Below are 26,907 nucleotides of genomic sequence, written 5' to 3'. Positions count from 1 at the left end.
AAATCTTCCCTGACAGAGGTAATCCCTCGAGAGAAGCGCCACAGCCCGCGCACAGAGACTATCCATCACAAGGGTCTGAAGAGGTGAGACAGGCACAATCTGTCCAGCGTAATCCCCCGGGTCACTTAATTCGCACGTCTTCATTGTTCAAGATTGATTGCTCTTGCCTGGCCAGTGAGGTAATGGGAAGCAGGTGACTGTGATGGGAGCAGACATGGCTGCAGCCGCCGCACGGAGAGTTCCAATTGGTGGATCCAGCACCACACATCCTTACTGCACCCTTGTGATATAACATCCTGCAGAACTCTAATGAAACCAGACAGACAGGGAGATAAGGTGATGTGATGATCGCACATAGACTCAACAGGTTAGGACAAGGTTTCAGGAAGACCAGTGGTGATGACACCAGGCTTTCATTCCCTGGAAACATACTTCAATAACAAGTTTAACTAAAAGTATAACTTTCCCAGTAACAGAAGTCACCTTGAATGAATACAATTGTAAATAAATGTGTGGGATTAGTGAGCAGGCCCAAAACCTCAAGTCCCTGCTAATAAGGTCGTAGGTCATGATGAGTGAGCTATAAAAATCTGTATGCGGAGGTGTGTGGTGTTTGAACTGAAAACATCACAGATGGGGTTGAGGCCAAGTACTGAGAAGCACTGAGGACTAGACTTGAAGGCAGCTTTCTTTTTTGTCAACCTGGAAAAAAGGTTTGACAGCAGGTGTGTGTGTGTGTGTGTGTGTGTGTGTACGTCTAAGAGGACACTGGGTCTGTATGTGTACAATAGATGAAGAGAAAGAGGGCTTTGGTGTGTGTGTGTGTGTGTGTGTGTGTAAGTGGGAGAAGAGAGAGACAGAGAGTGCACATACTGTACACTCGGGGTGTGTGTGTGTGTGTGTGTGTGTGTGTGTTTGAGTTCTATTCCTGTCCATCTCTCCTGAGGGCCGCTGAACGGTTGGGAAGGGCTGGTGTGTGTGTGTGTGTGTGTGTGTGTGCCTCTCTCTCTGGGCTGTGCGGACCGACGCTGGGCGCTCCTGGGGTTTATCAAATGCAGATCGCTTTCACAGCGGCAGGGCAGCCAGCCAAGGCGCTACCGGTGATGAAATGGCCAATGTTGCGCCCAAATAACACTGCCATTCATTCAGGAAATAAAAGTAAACCTTTTGGGCCCCAAGCGCAGATGATGAGGCAGGGTTGGTGTCCACACACACACCGCAAGGAAAAGGGTTTTAAGGCCTGGGCCAAGATCAATACCCGCCAATAGAATATGATTGGGATGTACCACCTAAACCTGGCAGAGGGCCTAAATAATGCTTGTAGAAAAAAAAAAATATTCTGAAGGGGTCCTCTATGACAAAGATGATGATTAGATCTAAATCAGGGGAAAGGTTTCAGGCAGCTCTGAAATGGCAAGACCAAAAGAAAATGCCTCAAGCTCTTCCCTGCCCTATCTTGATGGAAAGTATGTGGTGGGACTGGATTTGTGTATATATAATGATCCATCATGTATATGATTACATACCACACGTCCAGTTGTTTCAAATATACAATCACATTCTACATGAGCTTTTCGAGGGTAATAGTCACAGAGGCGAAGGCCAGTTCTTCATGATGTCATTCATTTCAAGCACAACTATAGATAGAGATGACAACCCTGTTCTGATTTAAAGCAATGATCCATATCTCTTCCAGAGATCCAAAACAGACCACAGCTAATTCGCAAATATTTCAGACATTTCTGTTCCATGAGCCTGTTTGAGATTTGGCTTGCCTAGCTCTTGTGCACAGCAGTGCACAATTACAATTGCAAATGTGCTGCGCAATGAGAGCCGTGTGTCACTTTCAGTTAAGAACAACAACGCTGCTTCAAGCACAAGGACACAAACCTAACACAACAAACAGTTGTGGCTCTTCCAAAAACGACCTCACAATAGCTACATGCATCATGCATTTCTTCAGTGTGCTCGTGTGCAAGTGTTTTTTTTTTTTTTTTCCCTGACAAAACCGCTGGAACGGAGCACCTCACGGCAAGCTTTGGATAAGCAACAGAACAGAAATCATACAGTATCATCGCAGTCATTGTCATTGTTGTCAGGTCCTGTATAAGCATAACAAGCAGCACTGTTTGCTGCCTGCGAGTCTCACTTTAACTAAATCACCAGGAACGAAAATGGCACTGGCATCATAACAATTAAATTACAAAGCAGAATTTCAAATATGTGGGATGCCACCATTGTGGGGCAGCCGTGGCCCACTGGTTAGCGCTTCGGACTTGTAACCGGAGGGTTGCCGGTTCGAACCCCCGACCAGTAAGCAGGGCTGAAGTGCCCTTGAGCAAGGCACCTATCCCCTCACTGTTCCCCGAGCACCGCTGATGTTGCAGGCAGCTCACTGCACCGGGATTAGTGTGTGCTTCACCTCACTGTGTGTTCACTGTGTGCTAAGTGTGTTTCACTAATTCACGGATTGGGATAAATGCAGAGACCAAATTTCCCTCACGGGATCAAAAGAGTATATAAACTTATACTTACTTATACCAAAAGATATGTCTTGAAAGAAGACACACCAGCATCTGAATGAAATGCATACTGAAATATATAATAACGGCCTAAAGTTTCTGTAAATATTATAACACTTTTTTTTTATTTGTTTATATAGTACTTCTATCAGGAAATATAAAAATAACTTGAAAAGGCTGTATATCACACAGACGTACGCACTAGACTGCCGTCCAGTGAGTCTGGGTGTTTTGAGCCAGATTGCGAGTGGCATTCCATACGGACCGGGCTTGCTAATGAAGCGGCCCCTATTCAACATGAGCTCATTTGACGAGCGGTTTGTCAGCACCAGAGTCAGGACAGTTCAGCTCACCGGAGTTATTAGCAACACTTGACAACCTATTTGAGCAGACAGGGAAGTGGGAGTGTGGGTGGAGAGGGGAGGAAAAACAGTACCAGGGAACACTGCAACGCTGTGTGGAGGTTTTCAGCACCACACTTTTTGGCAGTTAAGTGGCGGTCAAATATTTCAAACCTCTAGAATTCAAAACACAAACCGCTTTTCAGCATCATATGATCAATCCTCTCGACAAACCCTGATGGCAATGATGATAATCTCATGAAGCCGTAACAACAATAAAAACGGTGAATTAACCTTGGGCAGTGGATATGCGGGCCTAGGGAGGGATTATCTTATGATAATCGCCTGTAGGATCAGTCAAAGGGATCTCTGTTCCTCAGGCTCTTGGTAGAGCAGGGTGCTAATAAAATCAGAGCGTCTACCATATCAACAAATGTAAATATACACATACTGTAGATTGGCAGGTAGCCAAAACATTGACATTGACAAACACGCAGTTTGAAGGTGACTTGAGAGAATAATGGTGAGGAAAGACAATGGAGTGAGTGGCTTAGAACTGGTTTAGAACACCAGAAAAGAAGTAGATAATGGAAATGTAATGCATGTTTTTCCCTTTACAGTTTTCTTTTACATTTACACTGGCTCCAATCAAAAGCTTCTATCCAAAACCCTGTTCACTGTTTGCCTGAACACTCTCTGGCTCTGAATAATTCTCCTCTCTTCTCATCTCCTCCCCTCTGCTCTCCTCCCTTCTCCTCTCCCCGCGGAGGGTAATCAGGGGGCCTTGGTCATGCAGCATCAGGTGGACATGACGGGGGCCTCTCTGCTGGGGTCCCTGGGCAGTGGGTGCGCCCCGGTCCGGTTCTCATGGAGGCCCCAAACATGCTCAGAACACAAAAACGAATGTGCTCCTGGGCAATCCCCATTCAGAAATACACGGCAAGACAACATGCAACCAATTTTGGCAGATGCTACACAGAGACACAGTTGCACACGAAGCAACAGCTAAGCCGAGGAAAAATTATTCTTCACAGAGAGAGAAAATAATGTGCAAGCCAGTGCAGCATTGCACCCCACGCTGGATATGCATACTGTGTGTCAACGCTTTTCACACAATTACAGTAAAGGTACGTCATCTAGCAAAAGCCTCCACCCAACTAATGTATCCTTTTCTAACACGGAAATTACAGCATTTGATTCATTCGTACTTAAAGGCCTCGCACATGCTATAATTAATCTAATAATAATGATTAAAAACTTTGGTGCAAATGCAAGGAGTATAGTCTGGCCAGAGCTGTGCGTTTGGACTGAGAGCTGATGGGTGTGGGACCCGTGGGCCGTGTGGATCGCTGCCTGTGCCTGTCTGCTTAATGCAGGTATGTGCATCTGTTCTCAAGCCCGTCTCCTTCTGTCTTTCCACTAATATCTCATACATGGAAAGCAGGCCCATATGTTGATAAACCAGACGGTGTCCCTATCATTAGCTGTGTGTGTGTGTGTGTGTGTGTGTGTGTGTGTGTGTTTTTCTTTAAGTTTCCGCTGCCGCTGCCAAAGTCCATTGAAATGACCCCGAGGCCGAGGTGCTTGGCAAAGAAAATCCAGAAACCTGCATATGTAAATGGACACAACGAGAAATGAATGACTAAACTGTCAAAGTTATCATGGGGAAATCCATGCATTTATGTGTGTGTGTGTGTGTGTGTGTGTGTGTGTGTGCGCATTGTGAAGGTAGAGTTTGACTGGAGAGTAGGGAATGTTATAGTTAAAAAAAATTAGAACAAAGATACACAAGTAAATAAATGAATCAAGAATGAAAGGAAGAACAAAACAGAGCAAGAAACAAGTCAGCCTTTAAAATATTCATGAAAATGCAAGTATGGCTTGGACGATTCCCAGGACCTAAACTCCACGGCCTACGCTGGACAGCCCAAGCCTTTATCAAGCCAACTGGCTTCTGAAACTCACAGGCCTTGCTTGTAATTGTGCCCCTCCATGGTTTTGAAAGCCTACTGGCTAGCAAGCTAACAAAATCAGCAATGCAAACAGCAGTATGAACTGCGGCCCTGGAGACACCACACAGGTTTTAATGGTCAGACTCCTGCCCAAGGCAGTTCTAGTCTGTGAACGTCCAACCTTGGTAGGAGAGGTATGCATAATAATCACATTATAGTATTTCTTTTTTCCCCCCATTTTCTTTGTAACATTAACATAGAATTGCTCCAAAACTGTCACGCTTTCCACCTGTATGAAACATTAACACCTTTCCAAGATTTTTTGTGACATTAACAAAGCAGTCCCTACATGGCCTCCACCAAAATCCCCTTAACACCAAGAGCTGCCAGAGCTCTCCACCTGTTTTGAAATCGACACAAGCCACAGCCCATTTCAGATGTGATGAATTACTGTACAAAGGCAAGTCAGGTTAAGTCCAGCTGAGTCGGCCTCCTGCACGAGAAGTATTCATAGCAAACAGGAAAAGTGAATATGTACAGTCACCTTGAGGTTGCATACACAGGTTCTATTCAACCCTTTGATATCAACGCTCGCTAGGACCCGTCAAAGGGATTTGTACAGAACATCAACAGGTTTCACCAGGCAATGGCATTGATACAGGTGAAGGAGGAGAAATATTGGTTTTGAAACATTGAATGAGGGATGAAGAGGAAACCGGGTGAGTGGGTTTGTGCACCAGAAGAGAACTGAGGTGCGTTCAAATTCGCAAACATACAGTAGGCGAATGTTTGCGAATGTTTGCAAACAGTTTTCAGTTAGCCTTAAGTTTTCGGCGAACGTTTGCGAAATGTGATGTGAATGTGAATTCATAGAATCACATTACTACCTACTACCAATACAAATGACCAAGTCTGGATAATTCCATTTCATTGACATTCATTAACTCAGAGGGCAACTTCACCTACCGTGACTTACCGCACATTATCACTCTGTGTGCTCTTTAGACATCAAACCTATGACCAAGGGGTCAGGCCCTTGTTTTAAGCGCTTATGTCGGATTCAGACCCAAAGAGACTAGCAAAGATGTACTGACGAGATGGGATCAATCATGTCAACGAAACTTGTAAAGATCGTGGGTGAAATAGCCGTTGGCAACAAACAATGGCCACTGCAATAGCATTAGTATGACACTGAATAATGAGACGTCTGTTAATGGCATGGTATTTATGATGAAGTCTCAGGTACGCTTGCTTGGTTAATTTTTACCAGTTCATTTGAGGCATTTCTGCTAAGGCAGGAGTAGCGTTAAGGAATGTGTCCACACACTTCATCAGCTTCGGTCTCTGTTTCTGAAAACAGGTAGTGCAGCTTTGGTGGGTAGGTGGTCGTTGAAACGAGATCAGGGAGCCATTTACAGACAGGTTCACCACACCCTCATCTCTAAAACATGGCCACACACACACACACGCGCACACGCACACACACACACACACACACACACACACACACACACACACACACACACACACACACACACACACACACACACACACACACACACACACACACACACACACACACACACACACACACACACACACACACACACACACACACACACACACACACACACACACACACACACACACACACACACACACACACACGCACACATGCACACACACCTCTACTTTAGGGCAATCAGTTCCAGAACTAGGTGGCTCAGGGTGTCCCCTACAATTGTCCCAGTGAAGAGTGTCATTGTTCACCCCCTCCCTCAGCACCCCCACCCCCTCCCTCAGCACCCCCACCCCCTCGCCCCTGCGCTGTGTCGCCCTCTGTGTCCGACGCGTGATAATGTGTCACAGGTGGGGCACCGCGGCTCCTCGGGCTGCCAACGGCCTCTAATTCAAACCACCTTTGGCCCGCTGCTTACCCGGGCTAGGCACTTTACTGAGTGTCATGTGGCTGCCAAATGCAGTCAACATATTTACATAATTACGAAAGGGCCTTGCTGAGACAAATGGGAAATTTAATTAGAAGACCACCATTGGCAGGAGCCAAATTATTTTTCCCCTCCCTCCCTCCCTCTCTCCCACTCTCACTGTGGGACACATGTTCTTGGTCAGGCCAGCACTTGGGCTGCCTCAGACTGGGCTCCAAATGCTGTAATCCACATGCAGCTAAATTATACCTGAGGGATAGAGCATTATAGGGCAATAAACACATGAGCTCCAACAATGTAGACTGCTGTAGCACTACTGCTCTGATACGTATGGGGCTACAGCAAAGGCTGTACCTTTCTGAAATCAAATCATCCCATCATTATTATGAATTACTGAAACGTTACAGGTTAAACAGGGTCATAAACTACTTTTGGCCTTACAAAAAAGCAGGTTTTAGGGGACAATGAGGCTGGTGAAAGTACATTTGTAAACCTATGCTTTAAAATCACCTACATATCTTGCTATTCTTTTTTTAAATGCGAAGTGCAACTGCCAACTGTCACTTTTAGCCAGTCTTCCATTTTAGCCCAAGCCTGGATTGGCGCCAATCATGTTTTATTATTGGGGAGGATTGGGGGGGTGAGGAGGGGTGGGCTGGTGAGGTGGAAAGTGTTACTCAGCTTTATGAGCCTAGTTATGTTTTTGTGGAGCTGTGGAATTGGTCCACAAGACTCGCATATATAAAGGTAACGGCTATTTAGCAGACTTTTTTTGTCCAGAGTGAATAGCAAAGACTCGCAGAATTCGGGAATTGAACCCAGGTCAGCCGATTACAAAGTGATGATGTTAACTGCTACTGATGTGTGTTTGTGTGTGTGTGTGTGTGTGTGTGTGTGTGTGTGTGTGGTATCTCTTTAAGTGTTTTGGTAATTTATGAGAACTGCGAATCGCCAGTGTTCACCCCTTAAACAAAAGCCACAGGTCTTTAGCCTTCCATTCCCTTCCGTCCTTCTGTTAAAGGACCCATTGTATTGTTTCCTCTGTTCTCTCTGCTGCAGTAAGAGTCTAGGAAGGAAGGGGAAATTCTGCTATGTCTCCCAGGGCAACCATGAATCTTACTCTAATGAGCTGGGTCTTATCATGCCTCTGTTTCAGGAATTCGTTTTAAGTTTTAATATGTTTTATAATAAGTAAATCATACTTTAGATAAATTGAATTTAAGAGCAAATGCATAAAATACTTGAAATATGACATGAAATAGTAGTCCAAGCTGTAGGGTTGCATGTGACTGACAGGTCTGATGTAATGATGCATGGTGATGCAATATTAAATGTCTCCCTGTGTGTGTATCTGTATATGAATGTGTGCACGGGGGCGTGTGTGTGTGTTTGGAGTGTATGTGTGTGTGTTTGGAGTGTCTGTATGTGTGTGTGTGTGTGTGTTTGGAGTGTATATGTGTGTTATACTAGACATTTTTAGGCCCTCTAACCCTGAGCTGTCTCCCTTACATGCTGCTGCTGAACAGCAGGAAACCTTTTCACAAGGCCAGAGATCAAGATAAAAGTCTACATGCTCCAGCAGAAAGAATAACACTGCACCAAAAGATTTCAAATCAGTGATGGAAAACAGTTCAATGTGAATAACAAAATCTGTGTTTGTCCAAGAAGGCAAGCCACTGTAGCACGACACAGTTATGAGAAAGAATAGCTCATCTTGAGGAAAAGGGTAGGTTATTAAATCCATGCACACTCCATAGATGATTTTTATGATGGCTGGTTCTTTTATGGAGGGTTATATCTATTGGATTTAGTTTATAGCTACAGAATTTAGTTTAGACTTTGTTTTCTTATTATTGACTACAACAAACTTTCCCTATCTGCACCACTTGCTAGAACTGCTTCAAACTAAATATCAAATTAAATCCTCTGTTGCTCAGTGTGCTTCTCAGCCAGTCTGAATCCGGTGCGGAGCTATTAAATGTATTTCCTTTTCAACACAAGCCAACAAAGGTGTATGATAGCCAGCCAGACCAAACACAGACTGATATCTAACAATGAAAGCCAGATAAGAATTAGGTGTAATCTAGATGCTGTTCCGCGAAATAAAAGACCAAAAGGATTTGTTCCGGTATCAGCTGCAGTCCGGCAATTGTGTGTGTTACTTAAAAACTCATTCCGGTACTCAGAGGTGTTTGTTTTATGTTTCGTGGGGAAAAGGGAACAAGTTGCACATGGAGACAAACCCAAATTAATCAGCCAGAGTTCAGATCAGAGCTATCCGGAGGTCACAGTGTAACTCTCCCGATTGCCGCACAGCACTGGCACATAGCACACGTTTGTTGACTCAGCCTGCGGCGATTACATTCATTGTGCTATCTGTTCCCCTGCACTCTCTCCATCACACCAGCCACAGCAAGAGGCACAAAGGGAGTGGGGCTGGCTTAATATCCAAGGGTGATTACACAGGCCTGAAATCACACTGATATCACCACATCCCTGAGAAATGAAGTCTTCTGTGAGGAGATGAAAGCAACATATTGCCACGTATAAATTTGGTGAGCAAATTTAGTTTAAAGGGCAAAGTTTGGCTGCATGTGTGGTAATGGGGCAGAATAAGAGATGGCGGCTCACCTCTGAACCCCCCCCCCCCCCCCATCCCCACTCTCAACCACTACCAGCCTTCACCCCCCGCCCCACCATCTCCCATCAAATGCCAACCCCACACACCCCAGCTGCCTCCATCCATTCCTCCCCTTCGAAACTCATTGGTCTGACACATGCTATCCATCCCCCCCCCCCTCCCCCTATTCTGGAAAACAGACCGGGTGGGATGGAGAGAAGCAGAAATGCAGTGAGATTAAAAGCTTAAGCGCCACTCTAACTCCCAGCCTGTTTAAAAAGGTAGCCGTCATTACCGGTGCCACTGGCAGGGGCTTCAGTGGAAAAGCCCGCTCAGGGTGGGTCCGGGTGAAAAGGATCGGCGGACAATAAAAGGGAACTTTCAATTTCGCACAAATAAGGCACTGTTGTTCAATCTCTAAGGCTTTTCCCTCTGTCAAGGATCTCTTCTTTGTTGGCCAAGGGCAGAGGAAAAGACCCTTATTATGAGTTCAGATGGAAAAGAGGAACAAAAGCATATCATTTCTAGGGTCTAATGAGCTTGCAAAAATGTTGGCGTAGGCAGCGTTTGCAGTTGAGCATATAGCACTGTATATTTATTATAACACAACAAACTTTCTCACGATCTCTGTGGATGCAGAGCAAGGTCTAACACTGCAGCAGTTAACACCAGCTAATAATCCAGAGTGAGCAATCGCTGAAAAGCAATATGGACACAGGTTTTTGAACCAGCAGCCCAAGCGTACAATCCAATCAAACCAAAATGCAAAACTCATGACTTGAAAGATTATTGTGAAAAGGGTTCAGACTTTTCCTAACCTGAGGTACTCTGTGCCTCATCATTAATTAATACAATGTGCGACTTTCCAGAATTAAAGGCTGGTACAAGATATTGGTTGGTGTTTACATGAAAGTATGTGCCATAATCAGTGCAGTTCTTCAAATGTGACTTAGGCTATCTATCATTTTCCTCAAAGAAAATTGTCACACTATCAATTTTGGAGATTGTTTTGTTCTTTACCTCCATAGCTTGTGTGTGTATCACATTTTTCATTTGTTATACAGAGGATATAATACAAGCTGTTCTTCAGACAGATCTAAACAAATACAGTATGCCCCCTCATACACAGACACCAGGAACATGAAACATCAGACCAAACTAATGCCACTGCTTCTCTGGGAGCTGAACTGCAGGGTTCCAAAAGCACAAATCATGATTGTACGTCTGCTGGACAAAGCTCTATCGGAAAAACCTGCGTAGGGATGGATAGTATTTCCCTACCTGGACAAAGCTCCAACGATCAATCAAAAATACAAGGCCACGGTATGAATATGGAGCCAAGATCAAAGATCTCCAACCATGCATCTCCACACTCTTATCTCTTCCAGACACGGAAGCCTTTGTGAGGGAAGGAAGGACCTATGGGAGCAAAACTGAATCCACTTACAATCAACAGACCCAGTGACCAGGCGAAGAACATTTTGAAACTACCAGATTCTTCAGCAAACCACTTTTCTTGCAAACAAACTGATACATACAATTGACCAATCTGTCAATCAGTGAACCAACCAAACAACTAATCAATCAACCAAGAAACCAATCAGTCGATCACCTGACCAATCAACTAACCAATCACTAATTCAATCGATCACTCAACCAACCAAGTAATCAATCAATAATGCAATCAATCAACCAACGAAACACTAGCTGCAACTAAATGCAATCAAAGTGAAAGGCTAGGCTAGCTAAATAACCCACATACATCATCTAAGGACAAAAACGCATACACATATAATTCACCAGATTATAGACACAGAACAAAAACACATAACAATGCCTATGTCACACGAAATACAATCCTGGCTGTGCCAACAGTGACAACGCAGGAGAGTGTGGGCCTGTATCCTGACAATAAGTCAACTTGTGGCATATAGGGTTGACCTCTGACCTGAGCAAGTGCGGAAGAGAATAATTTTGTTCCTGAGGAGACTTGAGTACAACACCTTCCTACACATGGGAGGACGCAACAGGTATTTCTTCGGACTGGAGTAACAAAGGGCCTTTCTCTGTGGTGGGCTTTTTAAAAAAGTGGTGTTTATTTAACAACCACTTTCATTAGGCACTTAACTCCTCCAGTATGTCGGCTGTGAAACCATTATGAGTCAGGGATTCAGACAGAGAGCCTTTAAAAAAAAAAAAGGAAGTTGGTGAGAAAGGCTACCAGAGGTAACGCTTCATTAATAACTCTTCTGATGGGTCTGAGGAGGCCTATCAATGGTATGCCTCACACGGGCATCTCCCTAAACCTAATTAATAACCTTCATCCACAAGCTGGGAGACACCAGTCGACAGGGGAGATGATCCTCCCTAATGGGGCTATAGTTTATTTGACCAAGAGGTGCTTATGGCTCTTGGCGTGTGGAGGAATGTCTATGAGGAACTAGGAAGGAGAGAATAGAGCAAAGGAAGACAAATATGGAAACGGGATCAGAAAAGGCAAGATCTTGAGAGATCTTGATCTCCCCTGATGCATTTTGAGATTTTGGTTTTGGAGGAGGACATCAATGGTGTCCAAATGAATATGAAAAGCGGTTGGTTCTCCTGAGAAAACAAAGAGTGTTAACGAGAACCAGATGGTCCAGAAGAAAGGCTAGCGAGGCCTGACAACTACCAGCATGGCTGACATTTTTCAAATATCGACCAGATGGAAACGAGCAAGACTTCTCTCCCTCTCGCTCACTCACTCTGATTCCTGAAGTTGTTTAACTTCATCAAGGAAAGAATTACCTAGCAGATGTCTGTAAAGCTACATTGACCACATCGCTCAAGGAACACAGTGCAAGGGTTTTCTGTGAATTACCAGGAACAAGTTTTTCAGCACCCACTGACATGAAATATGCTTCAGTTAGACTCTAACCGAGGACAAAAGCAGGGCTATTACTGATCGACCACAGGCCCCTCTCATAGGAAGTTTCATAACAGCATATCTCTATATGTAACCCTTTTCAGATTATACCCTGAGGCCAAGTTGTGTTACTATACTTAACACCATATACCAAAGTGGCAAAAATCCCTCTTTTCTTATTTCAAGACATGCTATTCATGCGTGTCACCTCGACTGTAAGATAATATCTCAAGGATGTCAAAAGAAGAGAACTTTTACAAAGCCATGACATGTGACACTACTACATTTTGTCAAATTAGTCATTACCTCACAGGGTTTTAACAAAGAGGCAGAAATGTTAGACTAAGCTTTAACTACTGATAGTTTAATACATTTGTCTGGGGCTGGAAAAGAAACATCCTACTGAGAAGTGCATTTTAAACTTCAAGTAGGCAGAGTTAAGTCAAAGGTAGGCCAACCGGAGATAATGACTTGGCTATCGTTTGGGCTAATCAAATAACGAGCATAAGGACCTTATCTCCAACAGCAAAGCGCTCTTATCAAACCGCTGATTGTGTTATTGTTCATTGCCAAGTTCACTATTTCATCATTAACTCAATGTGTGAGGCAGCCGGTGTAGACAAGCCAGCTGAAGCACTCTTCAAAGAGTCCAAACAACTCAAACACCACCTCCATCCGGCTCCATGAGGGAGAATTCTTACAAACGGTGCAAAGGGCTCAGAAGAATCCACTATTGTTTTCTTATGCCATGTTAACGTCAGACTAATGGGCCACTTCTTCCAGTGCACCTCTCATTTTTTTATCTCTTTAGGGAGAAAGGCAGCAGTCATTATAAAGCAGCTGCCGCTTTCTCGGCAGTGATCCATCAGGTTTCTCAAAAACGCATAATTGCTACAACTTCTATACAGCCAAGCCAGCCTGGCTGTTAAGTAAATGACAATGTACAGCAGCCAACACTTCTAAGGCCCTAAAGTTGCCTTTTTCCATTTTTATTCCTGAAAATGTGGTCTTTCAACATGGTTGGGCTGGGATAAAAAAAATAAAAAAATATGTAGTCTTTGTAAAGAGTTAAGCACATATATTAAATCAGTGTTATGAAGTGGTATTACATATCCAAATCAACTCTTTAATAGATACTTTTTAGGTGTGTCACAGCAGGCTATTAGCTTTCATCGCTTTATGGCTATAAAATGCAATGCTACCAAACCCGCTCATACACTGGCAGGCTTCTAGTACACTACATCCCAACTGGGAGGTTAACACAAAGCTTTGTATTTATACATTCTGTTTTGGCATCTCTCAGTCAAGTAGGATACACTCACGCTCACACATAACACATGTACACACACACGTGCACACACACAAAAACACACGTAACACATATACACACGTACGCACACTCAGGAAACAGTAAGCAGTAAGGAGTCCCCAGACTTCCACCCATATATTCAGTGAATCTCTTCCCCTCCCTCGGCACCTCTTTGCGGTCCCAGGCAAACCCTTGGCTGCCGACCTCAAACCGTGGAAATTCAATCAGAGGCGTTTAAGTGTTTCATAAAGCCATAGGTGGCTGTCCAGAGGAATGCCCGTAAAAACGAGGAGTGCGGCGCGGTGGCAGGGTGCTGACGGACGTGCTCGCCATCGCGCCCACTCCCGCTCGGAAAACCCCGCCAGCGCGTTACCGTGGCGACGGTGACAGACGTCCAGTTCCCGGTTCTCTCATAAACCCCTAAGTGCTGGCTGTGGCAAATGGATGGTGGGATGCCTGGTCCTTATGTGTGAAGTGTGCTTGGGACAGAAACTGAGGAGACTGAACTTGTGTAAAGCGCTGTAAGCTTCCCTAGACTTGCTAATTATTTTTTCCTTGCTATTTTTATCATCATTTATTATTGCCAGCGATTTGTAAACAAAACTTCTATCCTCTATCTCTTACACATTGTTTTTCCCCATTTCATTTAGGTTGACCTCCCTTTCTTTATTGGAATAAAATGTTCAAAAATCAAACCATCCACCCAACCAATGTAAAAAAAAAAAGTTAAACTCACTGGGTGGTTGGAAAAATAATACATAAACAACCAGCTATTTGTCAATAAACACAAAGCTTAACTGATACTTTTAGTTCTGCAATATTTTACTCCAATTAGCCAGTGCAGGTATATTAAATTGACATTCTTAGCTTCAGTATTTATTTATGGTTGTTGTTGTTGTTGTTGCCCTCCTTTCGTGGAAAACAGACAAAATGAGGTAAGCGTTTTTTACCAGTGGAATAAAATCATTGGTTACTGCAAATAAACATGTTTCCCCTCAAACACTCCACAGTTCCTTCATTCAGGGCCAAGAAGGAGGATTTTTTCCTTGATTACACATGGCTACCTATCTGTCAAAAAAGTGCGAGAAAGCCACAAGGACTTCAACCTCATTGGATGTTGTCGATACCATGGCAACAAACAGTGAGTGGAAACGGGACCACACAAAGAGATGGCTGATGACTGTGCTGAAGAGGTGTGTGTGTGTGCATTTGTGTGTGTGTGTGTGTGCATGTGTGTGTGTGTGTGTGTGTGTGTTTACACATTCATCTAGCAGGCGGACAGATGTACAACCACAGACACTTATGTTTCAGCCCCGGTCTGTTCGACTGTTTGTGAGTCCGCAGCCATAATAACCTGTATATATATATATATATATATATATATATCTGCCACACACCGAGCCTCTCTTAATCACTCCACTCACGCTCCATACAAGCACACTTTCCCCACTTCCGTCCACACACACACACAAAGACAGCCAGACAGGCTGCGCCCATCTGCCCAGGCTGGGAGGTGTTATCAATAAAGACCAACAAGACTCCACCAGGCTGGGGGTCTGCTCCGAGACTAGACCAACAGCATCATGGGAGATCCTGTCAGTGCCTTCCTCAGTACCGTCCCGCTCCCACAACACAGAGCCTCAGTCTGAGGACGGGGGACACCACGGGGCAGAGAAACCCGGCCACACTAACCAGCCCCTCTGGCTCGTGGAGCAAACACAGATGGCCGGTGCTGCATGAACATTGGGGATCTTATGAGAGATTTATGTCTGCTGGAGCACAGGGGAAATGAGGAAGATGATGATTGCAAACAGAAGTTATTACGCTCGTCCTATGATGGCATCTGCAGTGGGATACTTGCGCTCACTCTAAGCCCTCTCTGACTTGTGTTTACATACACTTGGTCATGAATCGCACAAAAGAAGAGAGATAGATAGATAGATAGATAAATAAATAAATAAATAAATAAACAAACAAACAAACAAACAAATAAATAAATAAAACAGATAGAAAAGGAAAGAAAGACAGAGGGCTTTGCTGGGGATTGTAGTTTCATCTAATGATGAAATATGGCAGCTACTTGTCAGCTCGGCACGGCAAGTCCTGTATTACACTGCCCGCTGGATGGCCAACAACAGCAGGCTCACACAAACGCGAAATTACACAAAACAACTTGAAACATATTTACCCATCCAAGACACCATCAAAGTGCAGGAACTTTGCAAATTACATTTTAATTGCCTGCAACAAGATAGACACACAGGTTTTAGTCACCAGGAGAGCAGAGACAAATCCTCGAAAGTTTCATGACGTACAATAGATGTGTGAAGACTACAAATGACTTCAGGCAAAGTCCTAATGGTTCCCACCAATATTTGGTCCACATTTCACCAAGGCTGTGTGGAAACGTAGTCTACAAGAGACTAAGCAGTGACAGACTAAGTCTTCCTTTTTCCGTAATTCACACCGAGGAGCCTGTGCACATGGCTGTAACCCTCACCAACCCTGCCCTGATGTTATTCCAAGATGGCTAACAATCGCTTGGGTACAGCAGGTATCGCTTTTCTCCAAGTTTACTTAGCCCGCCTACGCTCTGCCAAAAACAATTTTTTGCTTGAAATGTGACAAATAAAGTACACTACTGGAGTGATTTTTTTTTTACTAGTGGGGAACTAGAGCGAAGCCCTTTAAAGTGGCACCTTAATGGCATTAAAATATAAACCACATTTTCAGAGGGGGGTGGCGGGGGCAAGGGCAGGAGGGGGTGGTGTGAGGCAGAGAGTGAGGCTCCTCGGAGATATGGGGTTGGGGACGGGGGGGGGGGGGGGGGAGAACGCGTTACTCCTCCAACGGATTCCCGCTGAGGAACCACGGAGGACCGCTAGCTCCTTGCGGGCAGGCAGAGCATACCTCATCGGGGGTTAAATAATAATAGACACATGTTTTGTGAAGGCACCGGTAAAAAATTAACCCATTTTCATTTTCCTCCCTGCCCCAGCCCACCCCTACCCCTACCACTCTCTCTCTCCCTTTTGAAGTCGAGGAGCCAGGGTACAAAAGCACAGCACGTATTTTGAATCCGACGGTAGGGCTCTGAGAAACAGAGTCCATTATGTACCCCCGGCCAACCAAACCTTTCCAAGATGGAAAACGGATGTTGCTTTTGTAGAAAGGTGGAGGGGAAGTTGCAACCCGCGGTTTCATAACCTGATCAGTTCCAGCAGTATTACTGCTTTTAGGTTGTGTGTGTATGCGCGTGGCGTGTGTGTGCGTTGTGTATGCATGCGTTGTGTATGCATGGGTGTTTGAATATGCGCACAAGTGTGTGTGTATATGTGTATGCATGACTGACTAAGCACGTGTGTGTGTGTGTGTGTGTGTGTGTGTGTGTGTGTGTGTGTGTGTGTGTGTGTGTGTCAATGTGCTCAAGGTTGCTATTGGTGGTCGAGGTTTTGCAGGGGTACGAGGGGCGAGTAAACAAGCCCAGCTCTGAATGCAGACAGCGGACACAGGCGTCTGTTTGTGGAGGCTCCGGCTCCAGAAGAAGCCGTGTTGTTTTGGCGGCCGGAGCAGACGCAATAGCCACGCTTATTCTGGAGAGGCACACAGCACCGGGCACAGTCATCAACCACAGGCCCTGACCAGATGAGCACAGAGCCGGTCAACAGGGGTGGAGGGGGGCTCACTGGAATAGGTCCTGCTAAATACAGCCCACCTCATTTCCCAGGGGAGTCTACCTCCTTCCTTTTACACCCCTTGCTTCTATTTACCTGTGTGATCTTAATTAGGGGAACGGAGGGAGCGTGGGATGAACAGTGACACAGAGAGAGAGAGAGAGAGAGAGAGAGAGAGAGAGAGAGAGACAGACAGGCAGGCAGAGATGGGAGACGAAGAGAGAGAAACATTGTGAGAGAGAGAGGAAGAGAGAATAGAAGCGAGTGGGAGAGAGAAAGTAAACATCGTAGGGCCTAGGTGGATAAGCACCTTGAAATAATAGACAGCTCTTTCTCTCCCTATCTCTCTCTCTCGCTCACACACACACGCACACACACGCGCACACACACGCACAAATACACACACACACACACACACACACACACACACACACACACACACACACACACACACTTTCCCTATCTCTCCCTTTTCCTCACTCAATCTCCCCTCAATCCCCCTCTCTCACACACACACACACACACACACATATATCTCTCTCTTTCTCTCTCTCATATCCACCCACTCACACACCCACGGTCTCCCCGACTCTCTCATCTCTATCTTGGCTGTGTGGGTGGTGTGTGGCAGGCGGAGGCTGTGGTGAGGCTGGGCAGGGCCGGCAGCCTCAGCCAATCCTCATATCAAGGCCTCCATTGAAAAAAAGCCACAGAAAAAGTAAAAAAACCCTGCGCCTAAACAGGATCCCCAGACGTGCACTTTCTTATTTTCACACTCTGATACGTCCAGAGAGTGACCCGCGATGGCCATCACAGCCAGCTCATTCAACATTGTGTTGACGTTTCCCCTGGAGAACAAATAAGAAAGAGGGGGGAAAAAAAAAGGAAAAGAAATGGGAGCACGATTACGACAAAGGCGACCCTGGGAACCTGCTCGCAATCTCATAATGACAGTGAGAGAGCGCAGGAGACTCCGTGAGAGGACGAGGAGGAGGAGGAGGAGGAGGAGGAGGAGGAGGAGGAGGAAGAGGGAAGAATGAGAGGCAGTCAGGATTGGGGATAAAGATTGCTTGTTTGACTGCTAGAGACGAAGACGTCTGATCTCACCACTGTGACTCGGCGGGAGTTATTCCCGGCGCCCTCAGGACTGAGCGTTCACAAAGGTTATGTACACACGCCAGGGGAGAGGCAGGGTGGGGGTGGTCGCTGGAGAGATGCTAACTTGATGTATGGAAATGCTAACTGAAAACCCACAAATAAAGCCACTTAGCTGCAACTATTAATCACGGCACGGCTATTTTGGTCACAAGGCGCCGTTGAGGCCCTCGGTTGAAGGCCTTATTAAACACAAACAAGCGAGGACAGGAAATCAGGTAATGGCCGAAGATCATTTTTCACGACCAGTAATGTCCGAGCCGGGCCAGTCATCCAAGCCCACGGCGAGGTTTTGAGGCCGCTCGGACGCCCTTTCAAGATCCCCCCCCCCCATATTGCGCCCTACCGAGTGGAAATCCAAATGACGGGTGGAGGGCGAGTTAATTAAATCCTGGAACGGGAACAAAAACATTAAAAAAAAAAGCTGGTGGCAGGACTGAAAGGGGAAGAGGGTTGATGAGAGCAAATATCTTTTTCAGCTTTAATAAACGATTCCTCGGCGGCCTCCTGGCAACTGCAGGCGACCAGATACAAACACCTGCCACCGCAAGGCTCCCTCTCGGGTGCCGGCCTGGCTACTTTCTTCCCTGCGCGCAGAGGAAAAAACAACAAAAACAATACCCGCTGGTCCATGAACTTGTGTTTTCACTGCCCCAGTAAAAACAAGGGCTCCCCAATGCACTAAAGCCTTTTTTTTTCAAACCAACTGCATTCTAGAACACACATGGAGGCTCCGTTTCGGAGTCCAACCAATGACCAAAAGACTGTACAGCACTACTGCATTGTGTGCAGAGCTGCCGTACTGATCTGGAATCAGCTGGGAAGAGATGGGACAAATGCGGTCAGGATTTCCCCACTGCTCTGGACCAGTGCCTGTACCCTGCTCCCTCCTTCCTCCAAACGCATACGCCATCGCCCAGGCATGCCTGCCCTCCGACAACACAGACAACGCTTTTCAAAACACACTGCCAGCCCAGCACAGATAAACCCGGCCACCAGGCCTGATTCAGAGATGACCACAACTGGCTTAACTCACCAGCAGTCTTTAGCCAGTGCCTGAGCCGACCCTGCACACTCGCTCACTCGCTTGGGGAGTCTACTGAGAGAGTAGTAGTAGTACAGTAGTAGTAGTTTTTGTTTAATTCCGTACCAGCATCTATGGCTACACCATGGCACAAAAATAATATAAAACAACATAAATTAGAATCGAAAACAATTACACTATAAATTAAAACGAACGAAGTATAGAGATAACTAACTCTCTATAAATTAATAAATATTGAAATAAGATTCTTTAAATCTACATTGGCTACACAATTCTAGAACTTTCTGTGGTCTGTTGGGGGAGTAATCAGCAGCACATGTTCATGTCAAAGGTGCCTTCTGGGTACCAGGAGCAAACACGGGACAGAAGACTAGGTCCCCTTAAGTTGCCGTGGACCCCTGCCCCCTGTCTATGGCCCCCATCCTTTACACAGCGAAAAACAAATTTAGTAATGACAACAGGCCTGGGCCCCTAATATTTCTACAGTGTGGGAGGTAGGGGTGCTAAAAATCCACACTTCCATATATTAGTATTTGCACTTGTTGACATCATCTGAAGAAATATAGATTTCTGCACCTTCTGAAATTCAGCTCATATTAAAACGATATGTTCCATTCACAGAGTTCCTTTTTGAGTCAACTCAAACTCCTGTCTTTTGCAAAACGCAAACGTTCTCTCCAAAAGCATTTCCAGATTTGGCCACAGAAAAGATCACATTTTCCATAACATTTCATCCCTGACTAACAAGACACAGTGCTGACAAATATACATGCAGCTAAAGAATTTAGTGATTCAATACAACTCTAGATGATGCTGAAACTCCTACTGAGTTCAAGCATCTGTGTTCCTAATATGACAAAGGAGGAGAAGGAGGAGGAGGAGGAGAGGCTGCGGACCACCTGACATCCTTCAGTCTACTCCTGCACGACCGAGGACCTAAATAAAAACAATATACCCTCAGCCTACCACTTCAAAGAGAACCCCCGTAACCCCCCCCCCACCACCCATTCCCTTCATTCTCATTTCTCCATCCCCCTCCCCCACGCAGATCACTTTCAAAAAGGGCACACTGCACAATTTAATAAAAGATAGGAGTTTAATCCCCCACCACTCCACCCCTATCCAAGACCAAGCACCACAAGTGAAATCAGATCCCCGCATGGTCTGACCACAGAGACAGAGCTGCGATTGGGGCTTGCAAAAGGAAATAATTACATTTCCCCAAAGAAAAAAACATCTGAAAAGACCGATAAAAAGATTTTACAGGGAAGGGGGGTTCCGAATAACAAAAACACAATAATAACCTCCAGCCATAACTGGCTAGTTGTTGGTAAATTGTATTAAGTAGAAAAACCGAGCACAATTTTCTAATATGTGGAGGTCAATGAGCCAGCTGGTTCTAAATAGAGTCTTCAGATATTAACGAGAAACATACCGCCCTGACGGGCCGGGACAGAGAGGAGAGGCTAACCAGGTACAGATAAAGTGGTCAGAGAAAGTCGAGGTTGAAGAAACTTAATTAGACCCTGAATCAGGAGGAAATGATATGTAGCGTGACAGTCTGCCCCAATGCATCATTCTCTCTCTCTCTCTTTCTCTCCCTCTCTCTCCCTCTCCCTCCCTTTTCCCCTCCTGTTGCTCCTGGTATGGAACTCGTGATGTCAGTAATGTAATGGACTGCCGGTGCTCAAGAGAAGACTGTGTGCATGCGTGTGTATGTGTGTGAGTGAGTGAGAGTGTGCGAGATGGTGGATGGGTGTATGTTGTGGGGTGGGGGGCACTGTGGTTGCCATGGTAGCCAAGCAATGTTGTGAGTAAGGGTTTTACCACGATCCCCGATACATAATGCCATGTAGCACTTCCAGCATTTGACCCATCCCAGCCCACAATGCCTTACAGATCTGAGGACTAGCGAGGGACTCGACCCAACGGGAAACGATTCATGTGGTGCATCTAAACAACTGTGGCCGCCTCGTCAACTCACAAAAACACAATACTGATATGCATTAACAACACGCACAACAATACTGCTGAGGAAAACATTTAGTTACCCCACCTGAAAGTGATTACCACAAAAAGAGTGTGCACAACTTCACGCTTATCTGGTTTGACACTACAAAACGTACAACAGTTTGAGAATCAAAAGGCCGCTTTTGAAGAGAGTCCAGCATGTGTGTGGAATAGAGAGGTGACAAAATGTCTAAAAAGAGCAAAACTGAAGTTAGAAATGCTGCATTTCTGGAGCTTATTAGCCTGTTTTTAATCATTCTAAAAAATATATATATTCAGGTTGACTGTTGAATAATAACTTGGTTCCAACGTTCCCTTTACTTTAAACAATGAAATTGTTTATCACACCAAGCTGTTAAAACAGACATTCAATTTTAGCCAAGATATGAATTAGTCATTACGCAGCCAGCCACTCAAAGGAGAATAAGACCTATCGACAAGACCCCTTGACCCCAATATGGAAGACTCAAGAGAAAGTCGAGTGGCTCAACAATATAAAAGAAATATGAGCTGAGAATTGAATGCTCTAATAGGAAGCACCACAGGAATGAAATGCAGTTCAAGACAAAAAAAACAAATGCAAAACGAGATTAGTCCTCAGTACTATTCCACCATAGCGGGTGGTGGACTTTATAAATAATGTTGAATCGCTTACCTGGGCAATGTTTTTGTTGAGAAGGTAGACACCATATTCAAACTGAAAGCGTTCTCCTCTGGGGTACAGTGGGAACCTGTCACAGAACAAAGCAGAAAAGCTCAAATGAACACGGAGCAATGGAGTAGACGATATTGGCAAAACAGAGGTAAACAGTAAACAGTAAACTCCAACAGAGTCAACGATACACAGAGGCCTTGCAGCTTAGCAACAGGCCCCATCTTTTCGTTAAAAAAAAAAGAAAAGAAAAAAAAAAACTGGGACTTTGCTCAGAGTGACTTAGTGGAAATAAGACGCAAAAACTTCATGAGGAAAGCATGAGCTCGACTGCGTTTGAGATTTTATATCCTGCTTCAGAAGACTTGGGGAGGATTTTATGAACCCCCCCCCCTGTCAAGTCCATTGCAATGTGTAACGACAGCACTCGGAGTGCTCAAATCTAGTTGTGCATCCACGGGAAGCCGGTTTACGATGCATTACACATCTGCAGATGTTTTGGAGCATTTTTTATCCCATCAGCCATGACAGATGCTTTCATTTGTTTTAAAATGCCATCAATCAAATTTAAGTCAAAAAAGCAAGTTCAAAGCTTCAAAATAGTCTTCACAAGGGAACGCTCAACTTGCAGACTGTGAAAATATGTTTATGTCTTAAGAGATCAAAATGGAGGGGGGGTTGTGGATCGTTTAGAGATGCCCTCATATGTTTCATTTCCCATATGCTTTCAATGAATCTCAAAATAATCTACATTTTACCTGAGCCAGGTAACTTCCTCATTCTGGTTAGTGGCTATTGTAGAACACGAAGCTATTTGGTTGTTTTCATCCACAGAATATACTAATGATGACCTTGTGCGTGGTTAGCACTCAATAGACCACTTAATGTATCTGTCACATGTTATTATTACATAGTTGTGTATAGTTGAGGCCTAATGCGCTATGCACTTCATTGAGAACATGGACCGCAGAGCTTATTAAATACTTTTCATGCTGCAATGGCGTTGCAAGAGGGGGCAAAAAAACAGCAGGCCTCATCCATGCGTGTTGCCCCGAAACTGAACTGAACTGAAGTGAATGAGCTCCATACGGCCATGGCGGGCCCCAGCAGCAGGCAGGCAGGCTAGGCCTCATTACCCCGAGGCGTGATGTGTGAGTGATCTTCCGGAAGCTTCTTCCACCCTAATCCCTGTGAAAGGCCGACGTGTGTGCATGCCCCCCGGTGCTGTGGCTAATCCGGTGAACAGAGGCAGGGCCCCCATCCTACCACCGTGACCCCCAGCAACCAGGGGCCTCAGCAGCAGTGTGTGTGTGTGTGTGTGTGTGTGTGTGTGTGTGTGTGTGTGTGTGTGTGTGTGTGTGTGTGTGTGTGTGTCTGCCTACATGTATGTGTCTGTGTGTAAGTGGGGAGGAGAGGCGAGTCAGGGAGCCTCTGAAAACTCTTCAAACACTTCAGTGACTCACTGCTCCATGGTGTCATGGTCGACGCGACATCTGAGTAAAATCACTGGAAAGAAAAACTCGACTAGCCTGAGCCGCACTAATGGTGTTCACACAGACGGACATCCCGTCCTGACATCATCAACCTGAGCTCAGGTCTTCTGACTGATGGGGCCTCGGCGAGATGAGGGCGCGTAAAATTTACACGCTTCACTAGACGGGAACATGACTGATTAATCGTTAAGTACTTACACTCGGTCCTCAAGTGATTTTCAGCAGGTTAAAATAATAATCTGCTAAAACAGTAATAGTTGGGACTCAGTAGCCAGTATAAGAAAAACCTGAACGAGATCGCATTTACATCTGTAAGCTCCGTGGTTCGTGTTTCTGAACGGCTGCCAAAAGGCCGAGGCAGGGGCGTGTATAGCCCATGTTTGGCCAGTGCACCCCATGTTCATGCTCAGCTGGATAACACAGCGCAATAGTCAGTAACGACTCTGAAATGACTCTGAATTCCACGTCCATTCTGTCATATGCCTTAATGTCGGTGACCATGAAGGTTATTGTTCTATTTTTCGCTATTCCTCAAGAGACAGGAGACTTTAAGCAAAACACTGTCTCCAAATGCAGCTGGGGCCGAAGACTGAAGAGCCACTTGTTAGTCATCATCATTGACACTACTGCCAGGATATAATTGCTGCGTGTGAGTGTGTCTGTGCTTGCGTAAGAAAGTAAGAGAGCCTATGACCAGTCAGGCCATACACAGAAAAACAAACACACCTGAAACCATGGCAAAGGCAATGACATCGTAAAGATGGTGTTTATTTTCTATGAGAAATTGTTAATGTTACTTGGGCAAGATCATGTGCTGTTTTATCACTGCCTCATGCAGTATTCATTACCATAGCTTCTAATGATGTTATTTGAAATGGTAAGGTCCTGGCCAGATCAAAGCATCCATCCATGGTTCCTACTCCTTCAACAGGAGTGCTTGAATCCCTCACGTGTGCACGTTTGAATGTATCTACATGTGAAATTCATCAACGGGGTCTCCCCACTCCCTTGGATGCATGTCCAAAAAACATACGACTCCAACCCATGACCACAAAATCCCTTAAACGATATCAGCATCTTCTTTCCCCATTAGGCCTTTGTGGAAGACAGATGAAAGGCGAGTGAAAGAGACGGCACAGGCTACTCTCCTCTCCTTCACCACGCCTCAACTCACTCCACACACACAATCACTCCCTCCTACTCTCCTCTCCTTCACCACACCTCAACTCACTCCACACACACACACACACAATCACTCCCTCCTACTCTCCTCTCCTTCACCACACCTCAACTCACTCCACACACACACAATCACTCCCTCCTACTCTCCTCTCTTTCACCAGGCCTCAACTCACTCCACACACACAATCACTCCCTCCTACTCTCCTCTCTTTCACCAGGCCTCAACTCACTCCACACACACAATCACTCCCTCCTACTCTCCTCTCCTTTCACCAGGCCTCAACTCACTCCACACACACAATCACTCCCTCCTACTCTCCTCTCCTTCACCACACCTCAACTCACTCCACACACACAATCACTCCCTCCTACTCTCCTCTCCTTCACCACACCTCAACTCACTCCACACACACAATCACTCCCTCCTACTCTCCTCTCCTTCACCACACCTCAACTCACTCCACACACACAATCACTCCCTCCTACTCTCCTCTCCTTCACCACACCTCAACTCACTTCACACACACAATCACTCCCTCCCACCTCCCTCGATGACGATGCCTCCATGCCAACAACATCAATCTGGCGCAGTGCGTGTGTACAGGTGGGTAATTTATAATAGGGTGCGTTTGGATGTGTGTGTGTAGTTATGTGTGTGTGTGGTTATGTGTGTGTGTGTGGTTATGTGTGTGTGTGGTTATGTGTGTGTGTGTGTGTATGTGTGTATGTGTGTGTGTGTGGTTATGTGTGTGTGTGGTTATGTGTGTGTGTGGTTGTGTGAGTGTGTGTATGTGTGTGTGTGTGTGTGTGTGTGTAGAGGTGTGTGTTTGTTGGACTTTCCACAGGTTGTTAAAAGCAAAGACATTGGCTGCTTGTAAGAAGACTGGTCTTTTATGAGGCAGGATATTTACACAGAGAGATCAGGCTCATCAGGCCTCCAGGGATTTACCCAGCTCTGTCCCACTGTAAAATATGATAGTAGGGGCCACAGCTTAAAAAAAAAAATGTCAGAGACAAGAAGAAAGAGGAATGGTTTTGGAGATTGTTTTTTTCTTTTAAATAGAATCCCTTTTTCCTTTGCTATGACCCTTATGTTTAAAAGTGGGAGCCTCGTTGTGGCTGTCCTCTCTTCTCTCTCTATCGACGGGAGAGTTCCAGGGGTCCAGGCGACTAAAGGGCCACAGAGGGGGACTGAGGCTTTTATGAGCAGATCCCCGCACCCCCCCTCGGACCCCCTCGGACCCCCTCGACAGGGAGGGAGGGACTAGATTTATGACACGGGGATGCATTTGTGAGCCAACATACAAGCAGGCTACTCCAAGTCTTGGTCTTTGTTGCGGACATAAAGTGAGATGCTTTGTCTTAGTGGTGTTAGAGAGCGTTCACAGTAACAGACAATGACTTAGCCTTTGGGGATAACCTTTGAACTCTACAAAAATAGTGTGGAACATGAGGTTCGGTTTAGTTTCAGGACTGGAAAGAATTAACACTTTTCCAAGCAGAGCGTTGAGCTGGTATAGCAGTTTTCCTGTAACCAGTACCATCAATGTTTAAAACCAGCTCCTCCTTGTGTTGTGTCCAGAGTTTACTTTACACTGCATTGAGATGCTGTCATCAAACTGCCCATGACAAACTGGACCTTGGCTTACATGGCTGCTTCCACCATCAGGTAGCTCATGTAGATGTGGGTGGGATGGTTCTTGGCTGTTTCAGGACACAGACCACTGAACACTGTGTTCACAAGGCGTTCGGCATGGCAGTCGAATTCCAAATGAAGGATTCTGGAGGTGAGCGGACCCGGACCCACACCAGAAATGGCCCAGTTCTGCTGTTCTGCTCTGGCAACACACTGGAAGCCACTCTGTCTAACTGCATGAGACACAGCAACGATCGTCAAATCGGAAATGGCGCTAATTAGCACAACAATTTTCTCACCATTACCAAGTCACGCAGTGCAGTTTCTCTACACAAGAAAGCAACTGTCTGTGAGCCGAACTACATCTGCCTAGCGCTGTTAGCAAGAGTCAGCCCATGGCCGTCAACCTCCATCTCTGTCACCATTTAATGGAGCCTTTGCAGACGGCATCTGGGAGGAAGTTTA

At 45.4% G+C, this 26,907-nt stretch overlaps 1 protein-coding gene across 2 annotated transcripts in view; it reads right to left on the bottom strand.

Annotated features, from left to right (window-relative positions):
* The window catches only part of uvrag (UV radiation resistance associated gene), an 88,989-nt gene that overhangs the window by 12,751 nt on the left and 49,331 nt on the right, over positions 1–26,907 (bottom strand). For both annotated transcript variants that reach the window (XM_076273928.1, XM_076273929.1), the window contains exon 13: positions 22,135–22,210. In XM_076273928.1, the coding sequence (XP_076130043.1) occupies positions 22,135–22,210 (76 nt within the window). The remainder of the gene's footprint in view (positions 1–22,134; positions 22,211–26,907) is intronic.

This window comes from Alosa pseudoharengus, unplaced genomic scaffold (assembly GCF_046254945.1).
Source record: "Alosa pseudoharengus isolate Yale_2024_CS ecotype anadromous, Long Island Sound unplaced genomic scaffold, YU_APseudo_1.1 YU_APseudo_1.1_scf_8, whole genome shotgun sequence".
NCBI lineage: Eukaryota > Metazoa > Chordata > Actinopteri > Clupeiformes > Clupeidae > Alosa > Alosa pseudoharengus.
Note: the sequence above shows the minus strand (reverse complement) of the source record. Positions and strands in the feature narration are given on the sequence as shown.